Source organism: Phoxinus phoxinus, assembly GCF_949152265.1.
Source record: "Phoxinus phoxinus genome assembly, chromosome: 8".
NCBI lineage: Eukaryota > Metazoa > Chordata > Actinopteri > Cypriniformes > Leuciscidae > Phoxinus > Phoxinus phoxinus.
This window is the reverse complement of record NC_136883.1, coordinates 7,827,059-7,850,506: the sequence shown is the minus strand read 5'-3', so window position 1 is coordinate 7,850,506 and position 23,448 is coordinate 7,827,059. Positions and strand designations below refer to the sequence as shown.

Genomic DNA, 23,448 nt, shown 5'->3' with positions numbered 1-23,448 from the left:
ACTTTCCCAAGCTCAATGTCCCTGTACAAGAGGATAACAAAAAACAGCATCAAGCATTAGTATATATAAAATAGAACATATACATATACAAATATACAGTAACAAAACACCAGAACACTAAACAGAGGAGGGTTGGAAATACTGTAAGAAAAGATTTTTAGTTGAGATTTGAATGAGGATATCCTAGAAGTGTCCCGAAGAGTTGTTGAAACCCATTGTTGAAAGACGAAAACGAAAATGACTTGTTTTACATTAATAAGTGCAGAAACTAACAATATTACTTTTATTTCTTGGAAATGTACATTTGACAGTAAAGCACTAAGCTTGAGTTGAGATGAAGATAAAATTAACTTTTATTACATAAAACATGTTTAGTAACATAAAAAACAAATTTTTATAAAGAAAAACTAAAATATTTTATATTTTTGGTTATCACATTCAAAATCACATCTAAAGGCCCACTGAAGTGCCTTGAAACGTGCAGGTTTGTATGATGCGTTGATGTAATTTCCACCAGAGGCGTAGGTTTGATTTTGAGATTGGTGGGGACATTCCCGGAAGCTGAGGATTCAGGAAATTAATAGTATAACAAATAATGACAAGGAGGCAGTTTGGCTGACTTATTAACTTTACTCCGCTAATAGTGTAATGCAATAATTAATTATGTAATGTTACAGGTAACAAATAATGACAAGGAGGCAGTTTGACAGAGACTTAACTTCACTCAACTTTGTGTCTACTGTCTTGTTCAGAATCCTTACTATTTGAAGTAGCCAAACACATGTCTACGTCTGTCATTAACAGAAATGAACTGTTGGCATATTTGTTTTACATCAACTTTGTCCAGTTTGTCCTGGTGGACATGGCACACAGCAATACTGTTAAGTCTCACTTGTGCCATTAGCAGATCATCTGCCTAACAATTGTCTCAATAATAAATCTCACTATACTAACATGTCAACATCATGTCAAAACTTGACGTCACCTGTGACCCTGCCTCTCCACTTGCCTCACTTCCTGAGCAACTACCTAGCAGGACTGTTTCTGTCACCTCAGCTGGCAAAACAACACATTGACGGAATTAACAGGGAGAGAAAACTTAGAAAAAAAAATGTTTTACAATTGTTGATGACTCTACACTTTAGCAATTGAGAAAATATTTTAAATGACTTGTATTTGTTTTAAAGTAACAGTTAGCTCCTAATGTCTACCTTTCTTTTTTTAGCTGCCATCCTGACTCAGCACATCAAAAAAAAAAAAAGCCTAATTGACAAACACATTTGTTTCACTATATTAGTAAGCTCAGGACATTGCAGACTTCCACTTTTTGTATCAAGTTCAAAGTTCATATTTTACACAACCCTTACAGAAACTTGTGCAAAACACTAGACTTAAATAGAAACATGATTTGTCAGATTTATAAATCTTTTTAAATAGCAAGCACATATAAAATAGTTGTCATGATCTTTTAGTGTAAGTGCCCATCACAAAGTGTACACACACACACGCACACATTTTTTGTACTGTACAAACTGTGTAAAAAGTCTACACGAACCCTACCCATCACAGAAAACTTTTTTGCATTTTTACATTTTCAAAAACATCAGTTAGATAATTTATAAGATGTTTTCCTCGTGAATCAAAAAATCCTTGTCCACATAAGGATTTCAAATATTGCCATCGTTGTGGGGCATTTTACCCCCACAAGGGTTTACCAGGACATACAGAGACAGAAAGACACACGCACACGCACGCACGCACACACGCACACACACACACACACGCACACACACACACACAAAACACCCTACCCCCCCCACACACACAGTTTGGGTTGGCTACTTATCCCGCGATTGTCATACAGTGAAAAAAAAAACTGCACTGTCCCAGAATCAATATTTGACGCGATTATTTTTGTTCACAGAGCTGTTGATTCTTTCTCCCTCACTTACCGCATCTAGGTTTCGGAGGAATTTTGCCGCTTCTCACAACCGAATTAAGCTACAGCCTCTCACAAGTTAGAAAGAAAAAGCACAGCCAATCGGATTAGCAATGTGGGTTCGCGAGGCGGGACTTCTACGAGATCTATTAACCAATTGTTGTGTACCAGGAATTGCGCTTTTTTCACAGAACGCTCTTGTAAGAGTGGTTTTATATATACATATATTTTTATTTATATATAAAGTTCGTTTTATATAAATATATATATTTAAAAAATCTAAATTATTGCAAGGGACAAATCAGTGGTCATTGGATATTGGTAGGGACACGTCCCTAGCGTCCCTACTAAATTCTACGCCCCTGATTTCCACTAAAACAGGAAGCTAAAGCGGGACATATTGAATGGCTCCTCTGCCTTTTCAAATAGCCAATATCGTTTAGTTTATCTCACAGACTGCGCGTCGTACTTGACAGCACCATAGAAACGAATCCGAGCGGTGTCCGGTTCATGAACGAATCGTTCTTTTGAACCAGTTCTTTTTTTTTTGTGAACCGGTCTAACCAGTTTTCTAAAGTTACTCGCTTCGTGCCTGACAGTCACTCCGACTCTAAAAAACAATATCCTGGAGTATTTGTTACTCCAGTAACTCCGACAGTTAACTGATGGAACTTATGAGCACGGGCAGCTGACACTGAGCATGCGTTTTCGTTTACTACCGAACGTACAGTCAGGTACAGCCACGGTCGCTTCGGCCAGGTGGTGTTTATAGCAGAGGGTGCGGGACGCTTCAGATTCTAGAGAGCATTTGATTGGACAGAAGATGTGATGAGAAGCTGAAGTCTGCGGTGACGTCATAAAAATCCATGATCCATTTTAGCGGAAGTGAGAGACTGTAAGTTTTGAATGCTTATATCTGCTAAATGCGAATTTTGTCATTGTTTTGGAACACACCAGCTTATTTAACATTAAGGCTAATATATTCATCCTAAGAGATAAAAAAACAAAAATTTTGCTTTCAGGGGGCCTTTAAGTTAAGTGCTGAAGAAAGTGTGAAGTCCTTGAAAAGTGCTTGTATTTCACTCTCAAAAGGCTGTACGAAGTCTCTCCGTAGCCACCATAGCTGCCATAGAGCGGCTGTTGGCGCGGGCCGTCTCCTTGGTGGCACGGAGAGGTAAATCAGTGGCCTGACGCAGTTTTCTTTTAATGGCGTCGAACCCCACACCTTCGCCCTCGTCCAGATCCCTCGGCCGTCCTGGCACGCTTGCAAGATGGCCATTGTGTGTAAGCATGCGCCTGCCTGACCTGCCACCATATACACGTTGCCCACCAGCGAAGATGTTGTATGGCATGGCTTGGTGGGCTATGTCGGGGCTTTAAGGGATGATGCACCGTCAGGGGCGAGATAAGCTGCTAATGTCTCTTCTACTCTGGGAATCATCCCATAGCTGTTCTCTTTGAGCCGCACGATAGAAGCATAATTATGCAACATGGGACTCGAATAGTCGAGAAGAGAACAGCTTTTTCCAGGATCACGACACCACAATGTGGAGATCAGGAAAGAATGGCAAGCCCTGATGTGGAGGATGTGCTTTTGACTGCAGGAGGCACTCATCGAGTTTACTTTTTCTTTGCACTTCCCACTTCTCGTCCGGCCAATCCGATTGGAATCTGATCTAAAATGATTGATAACAGCTCTTTCGTTTTCTGGAATATCTGCATTGGTTTCTATGGCAATGATATTGCGTTGGTAGGCATACGCCAAAAACAACAACCGCAACATGGAGGGGTTTTCAATACAGATGGTTGCTTATTTAAACTTTACAACATGGAAATGTGTAGCCGTGCACTGGACTATGCGGCAGAACCGAAGGCGGGTATGCACATCTTTTTCATGCACTTTATTTATGTCGTCGTTATTTTATACATGTCGTCTCTGCCGGTTTTAAAATATGTCTCCGATATATTGTCATTTCCTGGCGCTGTTACGCTGAAGGCGTTCCCCAAAGTGTCGTCATACGACGTAGCGTGAGTTCCCCCGAAAGGGAACGATTACAAAGATAGCATAGATTCCATTACTTTTTGAAAGTGAATTTGGTGGAATTCGGTTGTAAACAGAACAGTAATATTTCATAAGAGAATATAGTCTTTTTAATGAATCCGTTGATGTGTTTAAAAAAACTGGTCTGAATGATTCATTCACAAATTGGACTGATCTGGTTCTCGAGTTCAACTAGCTGACTTAATGATCCGGTCGCAGCTGTTAACAGCTCACTTGAGGGCAAGATTATCAGTGAATAACAACCATCATTTTAAGAGAGTTTCTGTTGATCCTTCTCTGAAGTTAATGATTAGCGACTTCATAATTTTGCAAAAGCACGTCAGGACTCCAGATGTCATATAAAGCTTCAGTCTTCTGTGATGATTGCTAAAATCTGCTTTCCATGAAGAGAAGAAAGAAACAAAAACTAGAGGAAAAGGTGGTTCCTCTCATTTCTGTAGCTGAGATACATTTACATCAGTCCAGCATTAGGATGTTCAGACAAAGAGGCTTCTGATCCCATTCAAGTGCATCCAGAATTGTTGTTGCTTTGTTTTAAATCTTCTCCAGATGTGCAGATGTGCTTTTTGGTAGGATTTTTCCACAAGAACCAATTAGATACAACAGAGAAGGTTTTTGCCTCTGGCTTGAACATTTTACCAAAAACAATGAAACGTATTGTAAATCGCTGCACATGGAACATGTCTATTTCATCTGAGATCATTTATAGGCATTTGAAACACTAAAAAAGAAATTAAATGCAAATTATTTAATTAAAATTAGCTAATGCAACACAATTATTTAACATTTTCACATTGTAATTGTATTGCATGCAATCAATTCAAGATTATTAAATGGAAGTTTAATTAATCGGTCATAACCAGTATCCAGATCGAGAACCAACACAGTGTATTTACCGTAATGACTTAACTCACTGCTTAACCATTGTAGCATTGTTTGAAAAATGAACAAGCTAGTCAGAAATGTTTCCTGAAGTCGGAGTAACATGGTCGCACCATCGTTTAAACCACATTGGTTCAAAAATGAGTCATTATTGATGTCACGCACAGGTGGGAGAGTAATGCCAATTGAAAATTTGATTAATTCTGCTAATTACTCAATTCAAGATCACAATTAACTATAGAAAGCCTTTTTTTAATCACGTACTACATATACAACTTTACTCCTGTATGGTTCAATCAGTCAACAGCGTTCTCTACAACATTTCTCTGAGATGCTGCTGTAACAAACATGGCGTCCGATGACTACTTGCTTATTTTTGTTCACAGTTGTATTGTTTTATTTGATGCTCGATTCATCTCAGGTTCCTTCTTACGTCATTACGAATGTGCACTCTTCAATAACAGCATTGATTATTGACACACTAAAATATTTAGAAAGAAATTGATTTCAAATGTACTCCATGTAATGTTAGCTTGCTTATTGCGATTGATATATTGAAGTCCACATGTCATAGTAACAAGAAATGCTTTTAAACAAATGTCTAGAACTGCCACACAAGTGAGCAACCCAGAAGTGACCATAGTTAGCTAACAATGCTTTTGCGAAATACACCTCTGGTTGGGAATTGATGCAAGCATTGTTATTTTAGTAGTTAGTAGTTTATTCCTTCCTGTACAAACAGTAGAGCATTGGTGCTTGTAACACCAAAGTCATTGGTTCGATTCCCAGGGAAAGCAAGAACTGATAAGAATGTAAAATGTGTACTTTGAAATGCTATGTAAGTCACTTTTGGATAAAAGCGTCTGCCAAATGCATAAATGTAAATGCATTACAGTGTAACCTTAGGTGAGAATAGACCTAGAATGGCTTGAGGGCAAATTAGAGTAAATTATGGGATCATTTTCATTTATCAGTGAACTATACCTTTGCTTTGGCTGAAAAGTTTACATCAATTTAATTAAGATCATACATTTTTATAAATACATTTTTTTTTATTGTGTGCCTAAGAGGACCCTTTACCTGTGGTAAAATGAATGGCTTATATAGCTTTATCAAACAAAAGCCGTTTTTGCACATAAAACTCGCTAAAATACTGTTTCCATGTCGACTTTTTGGGTAAATACATCACATATGCTGTTCACACAAGCAATGTTTTTATTCTCATTACCATTCACATATGAGCCCCAAAATATTGGAAAACTGTGATGCCAAGCTTTGCGGCAATTATGAAGTTCTGGTGGAAATAACGCTCAATAACACTGTTTTTTTTTAATAACACAATAAAACAGCAGTATGCATGATTGGGCAGATGTATGATTGGGCAGATCGCCTGTCAATCAAGCTCCCTGCGAAGGATCAATAGACGGTATTTTTAAGCTTTGAGTCTTTCCTTGTTGAGTACAACAACAAAAAATCAAAATTCTGAAAAAATGTGGTTGTTAATCTTCATGGTTTTCTACTTTGAATATTTTACACCCTCAGAGATTGATTTTAAAATTATGCCGTTATATTAATGGCGTCACTTTACCTTAGAAATCAATTTTTTTGCTATGAAGAGACAGTTTAATGAGACAGGATTTTTTTTACATACTACCATCCAGCAGCCAAGATGGGAATAAAGACTCATTGAAACCTCAATAGCAAGTGCCGCTCATTAAACGAGTGTTTGTTGCACACATTCTACCTCCTTTCTCCTTGTTTGGAGTGTGGGACAGTTTCCATTAGCAGAGAGCTGTAATGATTTTTAATAGAGCGAGGTGAATGTTTGCAGAAATAAGGACTTGGGGAAGCAAAGCTTGGACATGCAGCACCTACCTTGGCAATGTTATGGTCTGACAGAAGTCTTGTGTGTCGTCAGCTCATAAAGCACGGTGGTGTTTGAAAGCATTCCATCGCTTGGAGTTTGGTTCAGACATTAATGAGGGAATTTAAACAAGGAGACAGAGACGCAGTGCTACAGTTTTAAAACTACCATGCTGCTTTTCTCACTGCTGAAATTTCATATGGTGCATCCTGGCTGGCTGCTTTTCTCACTTTTTAAGCATGTAAGCATAAAAAAGAATTAATGATTTTTTAAAATATTCAAGCGTGTGTGTGTGTGTGTGTGTGTGTGTGTGTTATGCTTAAATATTTTATTAGCCTATATGGAATATTTGGTTTAAAAATATGAGTAACACTTTAGTTTATGGTTCAATACTTACTATTTCTAGTTCCTTATTAGCATGCATATTACTAGGATATTGGCTGTTTATTAGTTCTTATAAAGCACATATTAATGCCTTATTCTGCATGACCATATTCTACATCCCTTAATCCTACCCAATACCTAAACGTAACAACTACCTTACTAACTATTAATTAGCAGTAATTAGGAGTTTATTAAGGCACACTCGTAGTTAATAAATATACATAATAAGAATTAAAGTGTGACCAAAATATTTAATATTTTTTCTATAACTATTATTAACTTAGGAACTAAGGAAAATGCATTGGTAATTAATGATATACAAAGCAATTTTGGGTGTTTACCACCTTATCTCTGTTATCCAACAAAAGCAGTTGGTAACTATTTACTGTGTTCACAATCTTGTTATAATATCTATGTGCCTCCTGCTAGAACGAATCCAGGTAAACTGGCTTTAAATATGCTGCCCATTCAGACTGAAACCCTCTTCAAATGAAATAGAGGCTAAATCATTTGGTGTCTTTTAGTAATTTTAAAACACGTATGCATGCACTATGAGAAAGATTTAGTGATTTGCAAATGCTTCTAAGTCTGTACTTTTAATGATATTTTATTATGTGTTGTTGTTTGTTATATGTGTATTATTGATATATTTGGGCCGTCTATCTTGGCCAGGATACTCCTGTAACAGAGATTTTTCATCTCAGTGAGGCTCTCTCCTGGTTAAATAAAGGATAAATGAAGGCTTTAAACAGCTTTAGATTGAGTTCATAATGGGAAAAACGAAACAATTACATTTCTAATGATAGAAACTATTTTATTTTGTAATATTTTGAAATCATTTAAAACTCATGAACATATCACCAATAAAAACCCAAATAAACTCCTTAACCTTTATTCCATGTTTTATTTTCGACGCGGTTTGGAACATACTCCAACTTTGCTTAATATGTGAACTCTGTCCTGTAAATTCTATGGAAGTGAATCCACACTCTCGGCAGGGGTTGCTGGAAACTTGTCTGACTATCAGAGCTACTCTAAATCAACAGAAGAGCACAGCGTTGGCCAAAGCCCAGCAGAAAATCTATAACATACACCAACCAGGAGAAAAATAAACACTGACCTTTCTTTCACCACAGAGACTAGCAATATCCTCATTGCATGAATTTACAGTTGTAGCAGAATCGGAATAAACAATTCTTACCTCAAAATATTTGATTGATGTATTGGCACTCAAAATCTCTTACTCTTCTCCCATTGGCGTTTGTTGCTTTCTGTACCTGTGCATTGGGACTGCCATAATCCAGATTTTTAAAGATGGGCTGCATCCAGATTAGTATAATGGACTATTTACTACAGGTTTGTACTTTGCTTATGATGGGAGAGCACATTTGATGTGTGTGTCAAAAGGCTACTATGATTTAGGATATTGTGTAACTTCAGAAAGACCAAAATCTTTTTAAACAATTGTAGTCTGTCTGTCTGTGGGCTTGCTGAGCATCGGTTTTGGCCTCTGCTCTTATCATTAGTGTGTGTTTCACTTTTATGACCACAAACCCATTTTCAAATACAGTCTCATATACACAATAAAATCAACATAACAGAAATCAATTTAGGCAAACAAATGTCATGCAGAATGGAGCACAGATGCTTTTAATGTTCTGGGATTTACAAAACATACATTTTATATTTGTTTTGCTCATGTTCTCGCATACACATTCTAGTGCTTTGATTCAAGCATTTGAGAAAAGCAGAGAGAGCATAAAAGCAAATAGAAAAATAATTCATAATAGAGAATTATTATGTTGCTCATGGGATAAACACACACAAATTCAATTATCAACATTTACCAGCATTGTAGTACAGACATCTGCAAAAGGTTTTGGGGTTGAAACAACCAGAACAAGCATTATCTCTTCCAAAGCTTTTCAATTGTTCTGCCAGTTTTTTGTTCTTTAAATTTTTTTTTTTATGTGGTTGACCAGAATTAGAAAACATTTTAGAGGTTTTAGCACTTTCCTAAAATAAAGAGCACCGGTGTCAACATGATTTATTGTTTTACTGCATTGAAGGTAGTAATTCCATCCCATCCCATCAAAACTACTATTTATATGAATGAAAATACAAACAAACAATAATTGTCAATAAAAGTAGCTAATTTTAGTATCAAATCCCTGTTTAACCTTTTTGAAATTATGATTTCGGCCTGTCCCACCTTCTCAAGTGCATTCAACACACAATGCATCATCGTTTTGTCATAATCTGGTGAACTGATATTCAACATGTTGTTGTTGTTTTTTACTGCTTTAACTGATATATCTATGCAACACAGTCACAGTAAGTTTTTATAGCAGCTCATATAAAATGTAGCTTAACTTCCTTGTGGCCACTTCCTTGAGGCAAACAATCAGCATTTTCTGAGAGTTAAACACCTCCTTTCACTAACCATTTGTTGACAAAAGAAAAACAAAATTACTTAATTTTTAAGAGTTTGTGGCCTTATTTTGTGCTTTATTCATGGAAAGTGCATTTTATATCCCAGAATTAAATTATTAAACGCAATTTAACCAAATAAACAAATTACGTTGGTCACGCCATTTTTTTTGTACCTCAATCTAAATCATTACTTCAGTGTTCTCTAATACAGCATGAGCTTAACTTCTGCCATTTGGGATTATAGTTTGGTGATTATCAGATATCAGTCTTGCTTAATCTAAGCGGGCTATCAAAGCGCTGCAGATTCTCATCTGTTTTCCTTGCTGAAAAAAAAAGGAAAACTCAGACAATGGGCTGCTTTGTACCATCCTGGAAGGGCTATAACACAGCTTCCTGTTTAACTCAAATAGACCCATGAGAGAGATCTGTGAAACGCTTTGTGTAGTTCAGACAGACCTAGCAAACACAGGCAGGAGACACAATATTCACCACGTCTGAAACCACAACAGATATTGCAATGTGGGGATAAACACTGAGCAGTGCTCCTTTGTTCGTCTAATGAGAAAACTTTTCACATTATAATTAGTTAAGCATGGCGTCCAGAAGAGGATGGCTCTGTGAGTGAAGAGTATTGTTTGGTGTTGCATTCAAAGTGACTATGGGCAGGCATGGCGCTAGTTCACCAAAATAATTAATTCATTGTTTACTCACCCTTGTGTCTTTTTAAATCTATTTTGACTGACTTTTTTTCCGCTGAGCACAAAATAATATATTTTGAAGAGTGTATATGGTGCTCTTTTCCATACAACGAGAGCAGGCAGGACCAAGGGCTGGCAAAAAGCATCATAAAAGCACCATTATAGTAGTCCATACAACCTTCTCATGATGTGAGACATAATTACTTTAACATTCTCTTTTTCATTTTGACTCTTTCTGACCAGTCGTCAACCAGGATGGCCAGCCACTCATTGAAGGGAAGCTGAAGGAGAAACAGGTTCGCTGGAAGTTCATCAAACGGTGGAAAACACGTTATTTCACGCTTGCCGGCAACCAGCTTCTTTTCAGGAGAGGAAAATCAGTAAGTGTCCCATTCACAAGACATCAGATTGTATAATGTATGCAATTCTTACAATTAAGACTCTCTAAAAGGAACTGATCATACAAAAATGATAATTTACTTAGCCTCATATCGTCCGACCTCATATTATTTTGTTTCTTCTGTGGAACACAAAATAAGATGTTAGGTAGCTTCTGTTTTCCATAAAAGAAAAGCTGATGATTTATACTTTCATCATGCTTAATGGACAAAAGATCACAAACATAGTCCACACAATTTTTGCTGTATGTTCCAGATCTTCAAAAGTCAAATGATAACCCTGTGTGAGAACCCAGGCAAAATTTAAGTTGTTAGCGCTGTCTTGTTTTTCATGTCATCTTTAGATGTTTCTTCAAGACCAAATGTCATTTCTTCTCGCGTCATGTGACATTTCTATTTCTGATCACAAAGAAGCACGTAACGTTGAAAAACGTTACAACTAAAAGCAATGCCAATTAACTCTTTCCCCGCCATTGATGGAATTTTCCGGCTTTCCGTGTTTTCACTATTATACGCTAGGGGCCGCTATTACACGTCTTCTGAAAAAACTGGATCTCCTGATCAAAACTCTTGAGAAGAAGCAGAAACAAGCGATATAATATGTAAGCAGAATCATATGTAAAATAATGTGTCAAACATTAAACAGCATATAAATCAAAACAGAGGAGGCGTGTTCCGGCACAAATGTTCCCTGGTGCTATTTTGGAGTTTAAAAATACAATTCCGCCACTGACCAGGAAAAACCTAGTCTAAAGACAGTGGCGCGTTGCGCATTAGTCATATGCTATTTTAAGGGCGCATGCTTGGCCATTATGTAGCGTGTGAACAACGCGCATACACTTTGATTCACGGATGCAGCAGTTTTCATTTTTACAAGTCATACATTATTACAAGGAAAAATATTAAAGGATAATTCCGGTATTTAACACCTTGAGTCTATATTGTAGTTTGTTTTGGATGAACAAGAGTGGTGGACAACATTTTTTTGCCAATGGTTCCTCTCTCGAGTTTTTGACTATAATAGAATTGGCCATGGACCCATTTAACATTGGAGTCAATGGGCATGTCCGAAAATGTCATTAAAACAGCCAATAATGTTTGTTTACAAAACTGTTAAACTCACCGAGTGGTTAGTGGTGTTCGTTGATGATTATAAACAATATATCGTCGCAATATATGATTCCAATCCGTTTATTTTGCTATAGTGGAACTATTTTTTCAGACACTTCACAACCGTGTAACTTCCGCTCAATATTTGAATCTGAAGCGTTAGCACACTCCCAACCACTTGATGGCGATAACCGATGTTTATGTCTCGCGGGACACTCACGGTCACAGTCGAGTTCAACTTCATATTGCACTGGTCAGTGGTCACGTCTTTCAATATTTTCAAGGTTTTGTTTGTTTATTTCGCTTACTCTCCCGGAGCACAGTTGCTCTGCTCGCTAGCCTTATGAGAAACGGAAGCGAGCAAAAAGACTACATCGAGCAAATGTAAACAGCCCCCTTTCCGTTTCCGGTAGCGCATTTATATTAACGAGCACTCAGTCCTTCAACAGAATTCAATGGGATTTTACAAAATGACGAATAAAACACGACAGAAACTGTATTTCGCAACACTTTTTGTTTCTGGAACATCAACTAACATCACTAATCACTCGGTGAGTTTAACAGTTTTGTAAACGAACATTATTGGCTGTTTTAATGACATTTTCGGACATGCACATTGACTCCAATGTTAAATGGGTCCATGGCCAATTCTTTTATAGTCAAAAACTGGAGAGAGGAACCATTGTCAAAAAAATGTTGTCCACCACTCTTGTTCATCCAAAACAAACTACAATATAGACTCAAGGTGTTAAATACCGGAATTATCCTTTAACACACGACGGAAATCATTGTTGTGTCCATGAAGATGTGAAAAAATAGGCATAAATCTAGCTTACACATTTACCCAAATTATTATACGCCTGTTTAACCGAAGCTAATTTGGGTGGGTTTCTCCCATCATCCCCAATGTCACTTCTCTGTCTTTTATGGCCCTGACGAGAATGTCGGTCTCCTCGGCTGTGAACCGCTCCTGGCGTGCGCCTGGTAAATCCGCCGTTATAATAGCAATCTGCCATGGAACAAGTGTGCCTGCTCTTAAAGGGAATGTGAGAGGGCGCTCTGATTGGTTTATTTCACGTTACGCCCAAACCACACCTATGAATAATGAAGCTACTTCAGATCAACCCATTTTAGATTTGCGTCCGCCCACAAAGTTACTTGCGTTTCGCGTTTGATACTTGCGTTTCAGATCGTTAAAATTGGGCCCATAGTCTTTGCCAAAAATGATTTTTTTTCAGCTTTTTGCGCCAAATATTTTTTTATGAAACTTACCCACATTCAAGTGAAGCTAGAATAAACATTTTTTTGTTTTTTTATTTAAAATAAGAGCCTCTGTTCTCTCTTTTTCTTTTTTGATATTTTGCATGTTCAGATATTCATATAACAAATTTTTCTGGGGACCGAGAAACTTTTGTGAAAATTATTAAAAATGCTGCCGCTGGCTGGTAACTTTTCAAAAACACTGGCGGGTAGAGAGTTACCTAAACCTAAATTTAACTTGTGACCTAAATTTATATCCGTTTCTGACACACAGCCATCATTTCTGGCTCATAATAGACTCATAATAGACATAATAAATTGTTCCTCAACAGTGTTCCTGAACAACCATCTATATCAAGCGATTCTGTAATCTAGCTACTACAAAGCATTTTAAATGGCTAATTTTTTGGAGCCTATGGCTACCAAGTATTTTATACCCCTGCTTTCTGGAAGATGATCATTATCTTTTAAAAACCCATGACTTAATCTGGAGATTCACCAAAACCTTTCCTGAAGGGAATTACATGAACTAAATAAAAGTAAAATGGCTTTTCAGAATCTCACTATTTCATTTAAACAAAGCAAAGACCCAATTTACTATGTGTCCATATAACCTGGAGCCATATTTAAGATTGTGCAAAGGAGAATTCATAACCAAAGCCATGACAAACAGTGACTACAAAGCTAAGATCAGTAAAAAGCCAGCAAAAGCTTTTTAGTAAAAACGAATTCATTTGTCAGAGCTGTAAGCACATTGCATCTTGATTCATTGTAAATTTTACTCTGGATAAGTGGGATGCATTGCTACAGTCATTTCATTTTCCAAAGTCTTGACAAATCTTTGGTTTATCAGGCATGGCACAAATGCTTTCAATATGATTTTGAAGAACATTTGGCCTCTCGTCACAGTGTCTTGTTTTTATTGTGCCTGTTCTTGCAATTCTGCTGTTTTTCTTTCATTTTAATTGTGCTCATTTTAATCCATGTACACAAACAACAATAAGCTTCATTTGGCAAACTTTGTGCAGCGACTCTTAAAAACTTTTTTGTGGGACAGGAAGAACAATAGAGCAGGAGAATTGGGACCATGCACACTGTGAGCCTCCAACCCAAAACCCCCAGAACAGAAAACCCAAATCACATATGCCTTAGGGATATACCATTAGGGATTACAGTAGTTACAACAATTGATCATTGCAAGATTGTGTCTTATCTAAACGACACAGAATTTGTGAAAAATAAGTGTGCGGAACTACATTGGATGTGCACTTGTAATGTAATATTAAAAGTATATTTTAAAAAACTAAACTTGCAGATAATATCAATGAAATAAAAGGCCACTTTAAGTGTACTTAAAGAGAGTGTAACACACTCACACGCACACTTATAACACTTTGTAATAATGTCAAATTAAAAGTTTTACTTCAAAAACACATTTTTTTTTTTCCATTCTTTAAACTCTGAATGAAGCGTAATGATGTCGAGGCTGTAATGTGATTGGTTATCAAGGCACATGTGATCAAAGTTAGCCGTTACGCTTTTTCCTATGGTGAAGCCACAGACCCTCATATCACCCAATAATAAGACCATGTCAGGCTCCATTAACTGAGCTGAGTGTGTCAGATAAGAGAGACCAGGACCAGGATTGAAAACCACTGACATAGACCACTGGCTGTGCTCCATTCAACTATCTGAACATTAGAGTGTAAACCATTAGCTCTGATTGATGGCAGTTTTCCCTCTTGTACTCACAGAAGGACGAGCTGGACGACAGCACAATTGAACTTAGCAAAGTGCAAAGCGTTAAGGTGGTTGCAAAGAAGAGGCGCGACCGCGGGCTGCCCAGAGCCTTCGAGATCTTCACCGACAGCAAAACCTACGTGCTGAAAGCTCAAGATGAGAAGCATGCGGAAGAATGGCTGCAGTGCATCAATGTGGCTGTGGCCCAGGCCAAAGAGCGCGAGAACCGCGAGGCCACCACATACCTGTGACGCCTGCTCAGCCGAGGAGGCTGCCATACAAACTGGCATATCACGCCACATGGGTACGTCTTACGTTATCTCATTACAATGGTTTAACAACATCAACGACAAAGGCCTTGTCTCAAAAGCCACCTTCAGCTGTTGCAGCCATCCTCCACCTAAATTCTTGCAATAGTAGGTCACAGAGACCGTCGGTTAGTACTTCGTAGGGTGGGCTTGGCAATGGGCGTTAAGGGCCTTCTGAATCATGAAATGATCAATGGGACTTCTCGGACAAACGATAGAAAAGGGCACAAGGCTAGAAGTCAACAACATGTGCGTCATTTGGGGCATGACCAAAGAAAAGAGTGACATCCAATGAAGCTGAGGAACATCTGTTCCACACTTCGCAATGACAGTCGTTGTGTGGGTCATATTATATGTTTTGAGAAACAAAAATGATGATTTGTTAAATCTTTGTCTTCCAGAAAAGTATAGAATAGTCAGAGTCAGCTATCACTTACACTTAGGGTTGTTGTCGTAAACATGTTAACGCATACAATAAATACGTTTAAAACTGTTCATTTTTAACCCTAGAATGCATAACTCTAAAAATCTACACGAATGCATAAAGGGTAAGTAAGTAATCCATAAAAATACTGTGTTGATTCTAAATTCCATTGGATATGAATATGACCAAAATGACCCTCTTTATGCATTCTTGGGGTGATACAAAAAAAAATATCATCCTATGATCAAAAAAATTTGAAAATGACATTGACTTGGATCAGAAACAAAAAATGTTTTATGGATTAATGAAATATTCATTGATTCATGGATAAAATATTTTAAAAAATCACAGCATGCTAGGTCAATTTGACCCCGTTTATACACCATTACCACGTTTATTCAATTTAATGTATTATAGTATGTTTGGTGTCATTTTCCTTTTTGAGAAATTTAAAATCTGTAATTTTTTGTGCAAGTGAGATGAGGATGAAGATTTATGACATGAGCAGCATCCACATAAATGTATTCTTGTTTTGTTCTTTCCTTTAAAAGGAACTGAATGCGTTAACATGTTAACTACAACTATGTGCCGAAATTATTATTTTGACCAAAACACCGAAACCAAAATGAACGTTTTCGTGACATTTGCTCAAGCATACATTAAATAATGAAGAAAACAGGTCAAGTATATACAAAAATATAATGCATATGTAATATAGTGCATATTTAATAAAACATTTTCTAGCTGTCAATCAAGCTCTGAACAATGAATAGCTTTCCTGAGGTAAATGTTGCATTATGTGACATTGTTTACAAGCTGTTTTATTGACATCTCTCTTTGGTTGAAACACTGATTGAGCGATCACATGAGAGTAAGCTTCAGTTGTTTCTTTCAACATTCCTTCTAATTTTCCATCATGTTTATTTTGTGCTATAACTAGTAGTAAAGTGGAAGAGAGTGATCTGTCACCCCACATTTAAGAGCATCAAAACCAAATTCATTGTTTGAATTTTGTTATAAAACTGACAGCATTTGAAAGCTCAGACTTTGTTTCATATCAAAAGTAACAAAGCTTTGTTATGCATAATCTCATTCATAATCGCTTACTGCGATTATTGGATGGTACAAATATTTTTTAATGAAGTTTGTTCATGCATGAACTGAAAACAGCATAGACTAGAAGATCTCAGTTCAATAAAAAAGAAGATTAATCAAAAACGGGAAATCGATAAAGCCAACCCCCTAACATATACACAGCTGATGTTTACTTGTATCTTATCAGCCATTGGAGAATCGCTAATTAATCGTCACCTTTTCGGTTGCCAAAATTTCACTGCATCACTAACTACAACTAAATACAACCATATGGTTGAATTAATTGACAGCCCTATTTACTGTAAGCATGAAGTCTTCATAATCTTGAATTTTACTACCAGCTCCTCTGTGCTCCCAGAATCCAGCAAGCCATCTTGACAGTAATAATATTATTCTGCATTAACCACTCAGTTGTCAAATCATGTGGACGGTTACAACATACAGCAATAAAAGAATTAAGCTGGATTGTTTTTACCAAAAAAGGACCAAAAGTATCAAGAAGTGCCTCTAGTAATCAGCGCATGGCAGCATTCACCGCTGGGGATTCAAATGTATAAATGGAGTGGCGAAACAGATCTTTGTACACAGTGTCCTTTGGCCACAGGATCTTGCATGTCAGTAATGTTGATCAATGTCTTCTTGAATAACACGGAGGGAACCGCATAACAATGGCGGTGAAAAATTTGTTCCGCTGGTATCTGTTTCCGTGCTGTGTTCTGTGCACTAATGTGGGCTTTTGTGTCTCCAGGCTTGTTTGCTGGCAAAAGTTTGTCCCTTTTTCTCTACAATTTTTTTTATCCATGGATGAATACTAATTATGTTGTACAGTAATAGTGATTCAAATACAAGCCTTTTATTTATTTATAGTAATAACTATTTTTGTTGTGCAAAGGCAAATTAGTAGTAAATGAGTGACATCGGGTCTCTTACACTGTATTCTGTGATATGTGATCGAATGCTTTGGCTCTATTAGGTTTAGATTCAGATTCATATCAATCAAAATGTAATCATTTTTCTGCTTCTGTGAGGGTGTAGTTTTTTTTTTTGTTTTTTTTTTATCTCAACACGCTATCATTTAAATAAATAAAAATTCAGTGGAGGGAATTAATAAACTCTCTTTTTTTTATAAATTAAAAGTTTTTTTGCAAGTGTTATTTTGGTGCCCGGTTTAATAAAGGAATTCAATTATGTAATAGCTCAAACATACCCACAAAGTTTGAACACACTGTGTATGGTGCAATGCCCCACTGTGCAGTTTCGATTCTGACAGCTTGGTTGTGGAGAATCTAAAATAAACCTAATTTACTTTGAATGGGGTGGTTTTGTGTATAAAATGATGACAAAGACATAATTGAAATATTCACAGCGCAGCATTTATGTTAAACTGGAATAAGATTAAAGTTTTATGCTGAAAATATGCATAACATGCATTGTGAAATAGCTCCTTATATTTCCAGTCTCATTGTATATACGTATTAGTACGTAACATTTACGTAGCGTTTTTGCACATTTGCATAGATGCTGAAATATGGACAATGGATACTATATATATATATATATATATATAGAGAGAGAGAGAGAGAGATTTTTGTTTTGTTTTTGGTGTGAAAATTTCTATGTGAACATTCAGCTCATGAATATTTAATGAGGCATGAATTCAGTTTTTTATGATTGGTTGTCTGTTGCTAATGTTGCTAAACAGCATTTCATTGCTGTCATTGCATTTGATTTATCAAACTAAATATAGCAAAATTGTTTCTTAACCCTGGGTTAAATGTAGCTTTAACCCAGGGCTAAAAAGATGTTAACTCAAGGTTAAGCATGGCATGAAACACCCTGTTGTAGTTGAAATTATCAGCATCCAAAAACACAGATGTTTCTTGTTTTCCTTCACAGTGTTGAGTTACTCTTTTTGTTTACTTGAGTTGACAACATAATCCAGTCAGGATGCATGTCAACATCTTGTAGCTTTTATTTAGATTTCACACCCCAAATAGCCCATAAAAGATTAGTTTTCTGCTCAACAAGGTGGTTCAAGGATGTGTGAAGATCCAAACTGTCTTATGAGACACTTTTTCATCTCCATAGTTTGTTACAAAGTCATTATCAACTTTCTTCCAGTCATCTGATAAGACCATCTAACCCTTTTTTCCATATGTTGGGGTCTCTGAGCCAAAATCCTGTTTATTTTGAAACAAAATTGGTTTGTTTTTGGTTCATCTGATTTTAAATGAACTTTCAGGCAGCTGTATAAATATCTGTCCAATTACACGCTAAACGAAGGTGTGCATATGTGCACATGACCTCTGTGACCTGAGCAAGGCTTTTGTTTGTGTTGTTTCTCTTGAGGGACGAATGTCTATTTTCTCTGTATTGAATGCTGTACTATGTGTTCTCTATTTTAAAATAATGGAATGTACAATGAAGGAACTACTGACTGCGAGCACCAATGTTTCAAAGACTGTGATAGCCTATATCTTTGTATTAGTCAACACAGTGTTATATATATATATATATATTTGTATTAGTCAACCTAAAATTTACCCTAATTACTCTCTTAAAATGTGTTCCTGTTCTTGTTGTGAAAGACTCATTTAAATATCTTATTCCAAAGAATTTTGATATCCAATTAGCTATGTGAGCTAATGGATAATGTTAGTAGCCATATCTATTTAAGCATTGACTTATCAAACACAATTCACATTCTGACTTCATTCTGTTATGCCATTTTTCCTGGTCATGATTCCCAGTAGATAAAATCAAATCCACACAGAAATATCTCAAATCCTCCTTATCTTTTAGAATTTTAGTAATGATTGTGAACATGAAGAGCACACTGGTAAAATCAAATGTATTTGTTAGTTATTGTAATTCATGTTTTAATCTATTTAGTTACACTTTATTTCAATGGTCCACTTCAGACATTCTAATAAGTAACTTGTCAACTACATGTCAACTAACTCTTATTAGAGTATTACTAGACTGTAGTAAACTGTTATAGAGATTGCTAGATTAGGCTTAAGGGTGGTTGAATAAATTGATGTACTTACAAAGTTACTTATAGTCAGTAGAATGTCTGTTGGGGAACATCAAAATTAAGTGTTAGCAGATATTAAGCAGACAGTCTACTAATACTCTAGTTTACATGTAGTTGTGAAGTTACTTATAGTTAGTAGAATGTCTAAGGTGGACAATCAAAACAGTTTTACCATTCATTTTTATTTCTTTTGATCTGTATGTATTTCAAGTGTTTTTAACTATTTGAATAAATACAAAATGAATATCAATTTGTTTCAGATTAATGTTAGTTGACATTTATCCAAAGCTGAAATAGTTTCGTTTAATATAGAGACGAGCAGTTTCACTAAATCTACCCATTTATGGACTAATTTAATGAAGAAGATTTTTTTTTTTTTTTTTTGTGCATGTTATATGATGACATAAACTGATTTATTTGTTTCCATAAATAAAGCATTAGCATTATTATTCTTATTATGGCAACATTTACTTTCATGAAAACTCCTACAATAGGTTTACATGCATCCGACCTCAAAAAACACTTTCATGTTCTCATAATACACATCGCAGCATCACTTCTTTTCTTACAGTGTCTGAAACGGTTTGATAAAGGATTCAGTCTCTCTAAACCCCTCCTTTCCTAGAGACCACTGGGCTCCAGTGTGTTCTGATTGGTCAACTAATTTGGTCAACTGGTTTACTAATACTCTAATGACTGCAAGTTGACTTGTGGTTGCAAAGTTACTTATAGTCAGTAGAATGTCTAAAGTGAACCATCGAAATAAAGTGTTACCAGCTGGCATTATGCTAATTTGTTACAAACCTAAGTAGGTTCGAGCTGGAAATAAGACTGGAATTACTGACGACTCCTTTCAGGCAGTTCAGAATCAGTTCTTTCTTTTAGATGACAATAATAACCTCATTTATCAAGCACTTTAGTCTTTGAAACTTTGAGCTTTTCATTCACAAACAGCTATATTACACACTACATGAAAGGTAATATCCGAATAAGCATAATAAGGGCACTTTAAAAACAAATTGTTTTGGGGGATTTTGAAAACCCCCAAGTTTAAACTGTTAGCTTTGTGAAGTTGACCTTTTCCTACTTACTTTAGTAGAGTTTTTCATGTTCTTCACACATCAGACAGATTGCACATATGGGTTGAACATTAAATTTCCGCTGTGTGCCTGAACAGCAGTCACTACTGAACACAGAGGAATACACAATATGACAGTGTTTAAACATGAGATGACGGCACTTCAGCACCCTTAAGTAGACACAGCAACTTTTCAAAATGTATCCATGTTTAATCCCACCCAACAGACAAGAGAGACACTGGAAAGATCGTGGACTGTTCCAACATGTGCATGTGTGCAAGCAAATTACACCCTTCCTAAAGCCAACTTGAGTTGGGAAAACATGAATAAGACCCTTGGGAGAATAGTGTTCTGTCTGAAATCTTCTCTGAGTTAACTTGGCAAACAGTTTTCTGTTAGGCCTCCCCCACTCAGCATATAGAGATCCTACTGACACCGTGACCTGAACAAACGTGATGCGGTAAGTTTCCAGTGACAACCAATTTATCTGTCCACACCGAACGCAAAACAGCTGTGCAACGTGACACAATCACAGCCAATCAGAATATATTTGATATTTAATGTACACTGATCAGGAGCAGGACTTTGGAGGGAAAACGTTTATTTTTCATCCCATTGGTGCATAGACCCATATTGCACAATGAGTTATGAAAAGGTCCTCATATTTCAACACTAGGCAAAGAGACGGCGTCTCCAGATGCCATCACGTAGCAATTAAATATACAAATATGCAGATCATCATCCCTTTTCATAACTCACTGAGCTGCGTTTTGGACGAGTGTGACTTCACAGTGGACAGGCCTACCAAGCATGACACCCAGGGATTGACAATATGTCCTGTCACTTGTTGCATGTTTATAGAGTTGCATTTGGAACGGAACATTTTGTCCCAGGAACTTTTTTCCCCTAAACCAGTTGCTTTCTGCATTTCCACCAGCGCTTAAGTTCCACCCCCCGAAAGTTCCTGAACTTGGAAAAAGTACCACATCATCGTAAGCAGGGACTTTCTGAGGGGGAAATTTTTACCCGGAACTTCATTTAGACCCCGGTTCCTGCGGTCGAAACATACCGAGGACCACCTCAAAGTTCCTAGTTCCTGGGGAAAGTTCCTGCGGTGGAAACGTGGCTTTTGACAAATTATAAAAAAATTACCAATTAAGTACTTATCACAACATTTTTGTGTGTCTGAGATGTTATCAATCATCTTTTTTACTCTAAAGTGAAGTGACGGCCAAGTATGGTAACCCATACTCAGAGTTTTTCCTCTGCATTTAACCCATCCAAATTAGTGCACACACATTAGGAGCAGTGAGTAGTGACCACACACACACTGCAAACCGTGGATACACACACCCGGGGCAGTGGGCAGGCATTCACTGTGACCCCGGGGAGCGATTGGGGGTTAGGTCCCTTGCTCAAGGGCACCTCGGTCATTTCCTGCTGGTATTGAGAATCGATCCCGCGACCTCCAGGTTACAAGTCTGACTCTCTAACCATTAGGCCACGACTGCCCCAAACTGAATATAGTCATAAATGCGTCACTAAATTACTCAAGTGTTATCACTCTGTAGGAACTACTAGGGATCTGGCTGGACCCTTATTTTAAAGTGGAAAAACTGGACAAAAGAAAGCTGTTAAACATATAATCATTAAATACTAAAAATAGAGTTTAAATAGTTGTTTATGTTATAATGTTAATAAATAATGTTACCAATATTTGTCTATGCTATGTATTTTTACGCATATTAGTGAATGAGAATCTTTCCAAAGGAGTTTTGGAGCAGGGCCATATATTACATTTGGCAAGCAGACTGTTTCCAAAGTCCAGAACTGTTAGTTGAAGTTGTATATCAATGTCTAGTTGTTTTTTGAAGCTGGACTGCATGTGTTCTTCACGTGTCTGGGACTCTGGACAGTTGTGTTATTATGACCGCATGCGAGCCATTAGCTCATTTCATAAATATATAAATGATTTATAAATGAGAATTAGAAATGAGCCCAATCTGTTGGAGAGATCAGTGGTCACTGTTTGTTTGGGCATTGTTCATTCACAGTTGAGGTGCTGACTAGATGTCAAAGGGTTACGGTTACAATCGCCTTTTGAAAATATCACCTCGAGGACAAAAGAAAGCACAAGCAAAGGTCATCTTGTAATGTAAATAAATACACTTCCAAAGGAAATGACAGTGAGAGGTTGGAAGAAATGGAAGCTTCAGCGTAAGTTCTGCCAGGAAGACTCAATAGTTACGTCACTTATTACTTTCTCATCTAACCAATCGTGTTTTAATACTCCTGGTATAAAAGATTGGTACTTACACACGTCTGAGTTCGCAATGCTGACGCCAACATTCACCTCCTTCCTCCCCACCACCACCAGGATGGTCCCTTCCCATACCTCCCAGGGGATCGGCTGCGCCCCTGCCTTCGTCTTCTTCTGGCAGGAAATGCAGAATCCGTTACCCTCGGATTGCGAGTTATGGATGGGGCCTACGCCAAAGAACTTTATATCACAATACTTGCTTGCTGGGCCGTTAATACATTTATGCTTTGTCACGTCATTTAGCCTCTCGAGTCTTTCTGGTAGAACTGCATCTATGGTAGTTGAGGAAGAGTTTTTGGTTTGTGACAGCCCAGTTAAAGGGTTAGTTCAGCCAAAATTTTCGAAGATGAAGGTCTTATGGGTTTAGAACGACATGAGGGTGAGTAATTAATGGCAGAATTTTAATTTTTGGGTG

The 23,448-nt window shown here is 37.0% G+C and overlaps 1 protein-coding gene across 5 annotated transcripts in view; it reads left to right on the top strand.

Moving 5' to 3' along the window:
- The window catches only part of veph1 (ventricular zone expressed PH domain-containing 1), a 119,601-nt gene extending 99,639 nt beyond the window's left edge, over positions 1-19,962 (top strand). For 4 of the 5 annotated variants that reach the window (XM_079620288.1, XM_079620290.1, XM_079620287.1 and 1 more), the window contains 2 exons: positions 10,506-10,642; positions 14,785-15,748. In XM_079620288.1, coding sequence (XP_079476414.1) covers positions 10,506-10,642; positions 14,785-15,021 — 374 coding nt within the window. In that variant the 3' untranslated portion in view covers positions 15,022-15,748. Of the gene's footprint in view, positions 1-10,505; positions 10,643-14,784 lie in introns of all 5 variants that reach the window. The other variant, XM_079620286.1, reaches the window with a different exon arrangement.
- Positions 19,963-23,448: the final 3,486 nt, after the last annotated feature.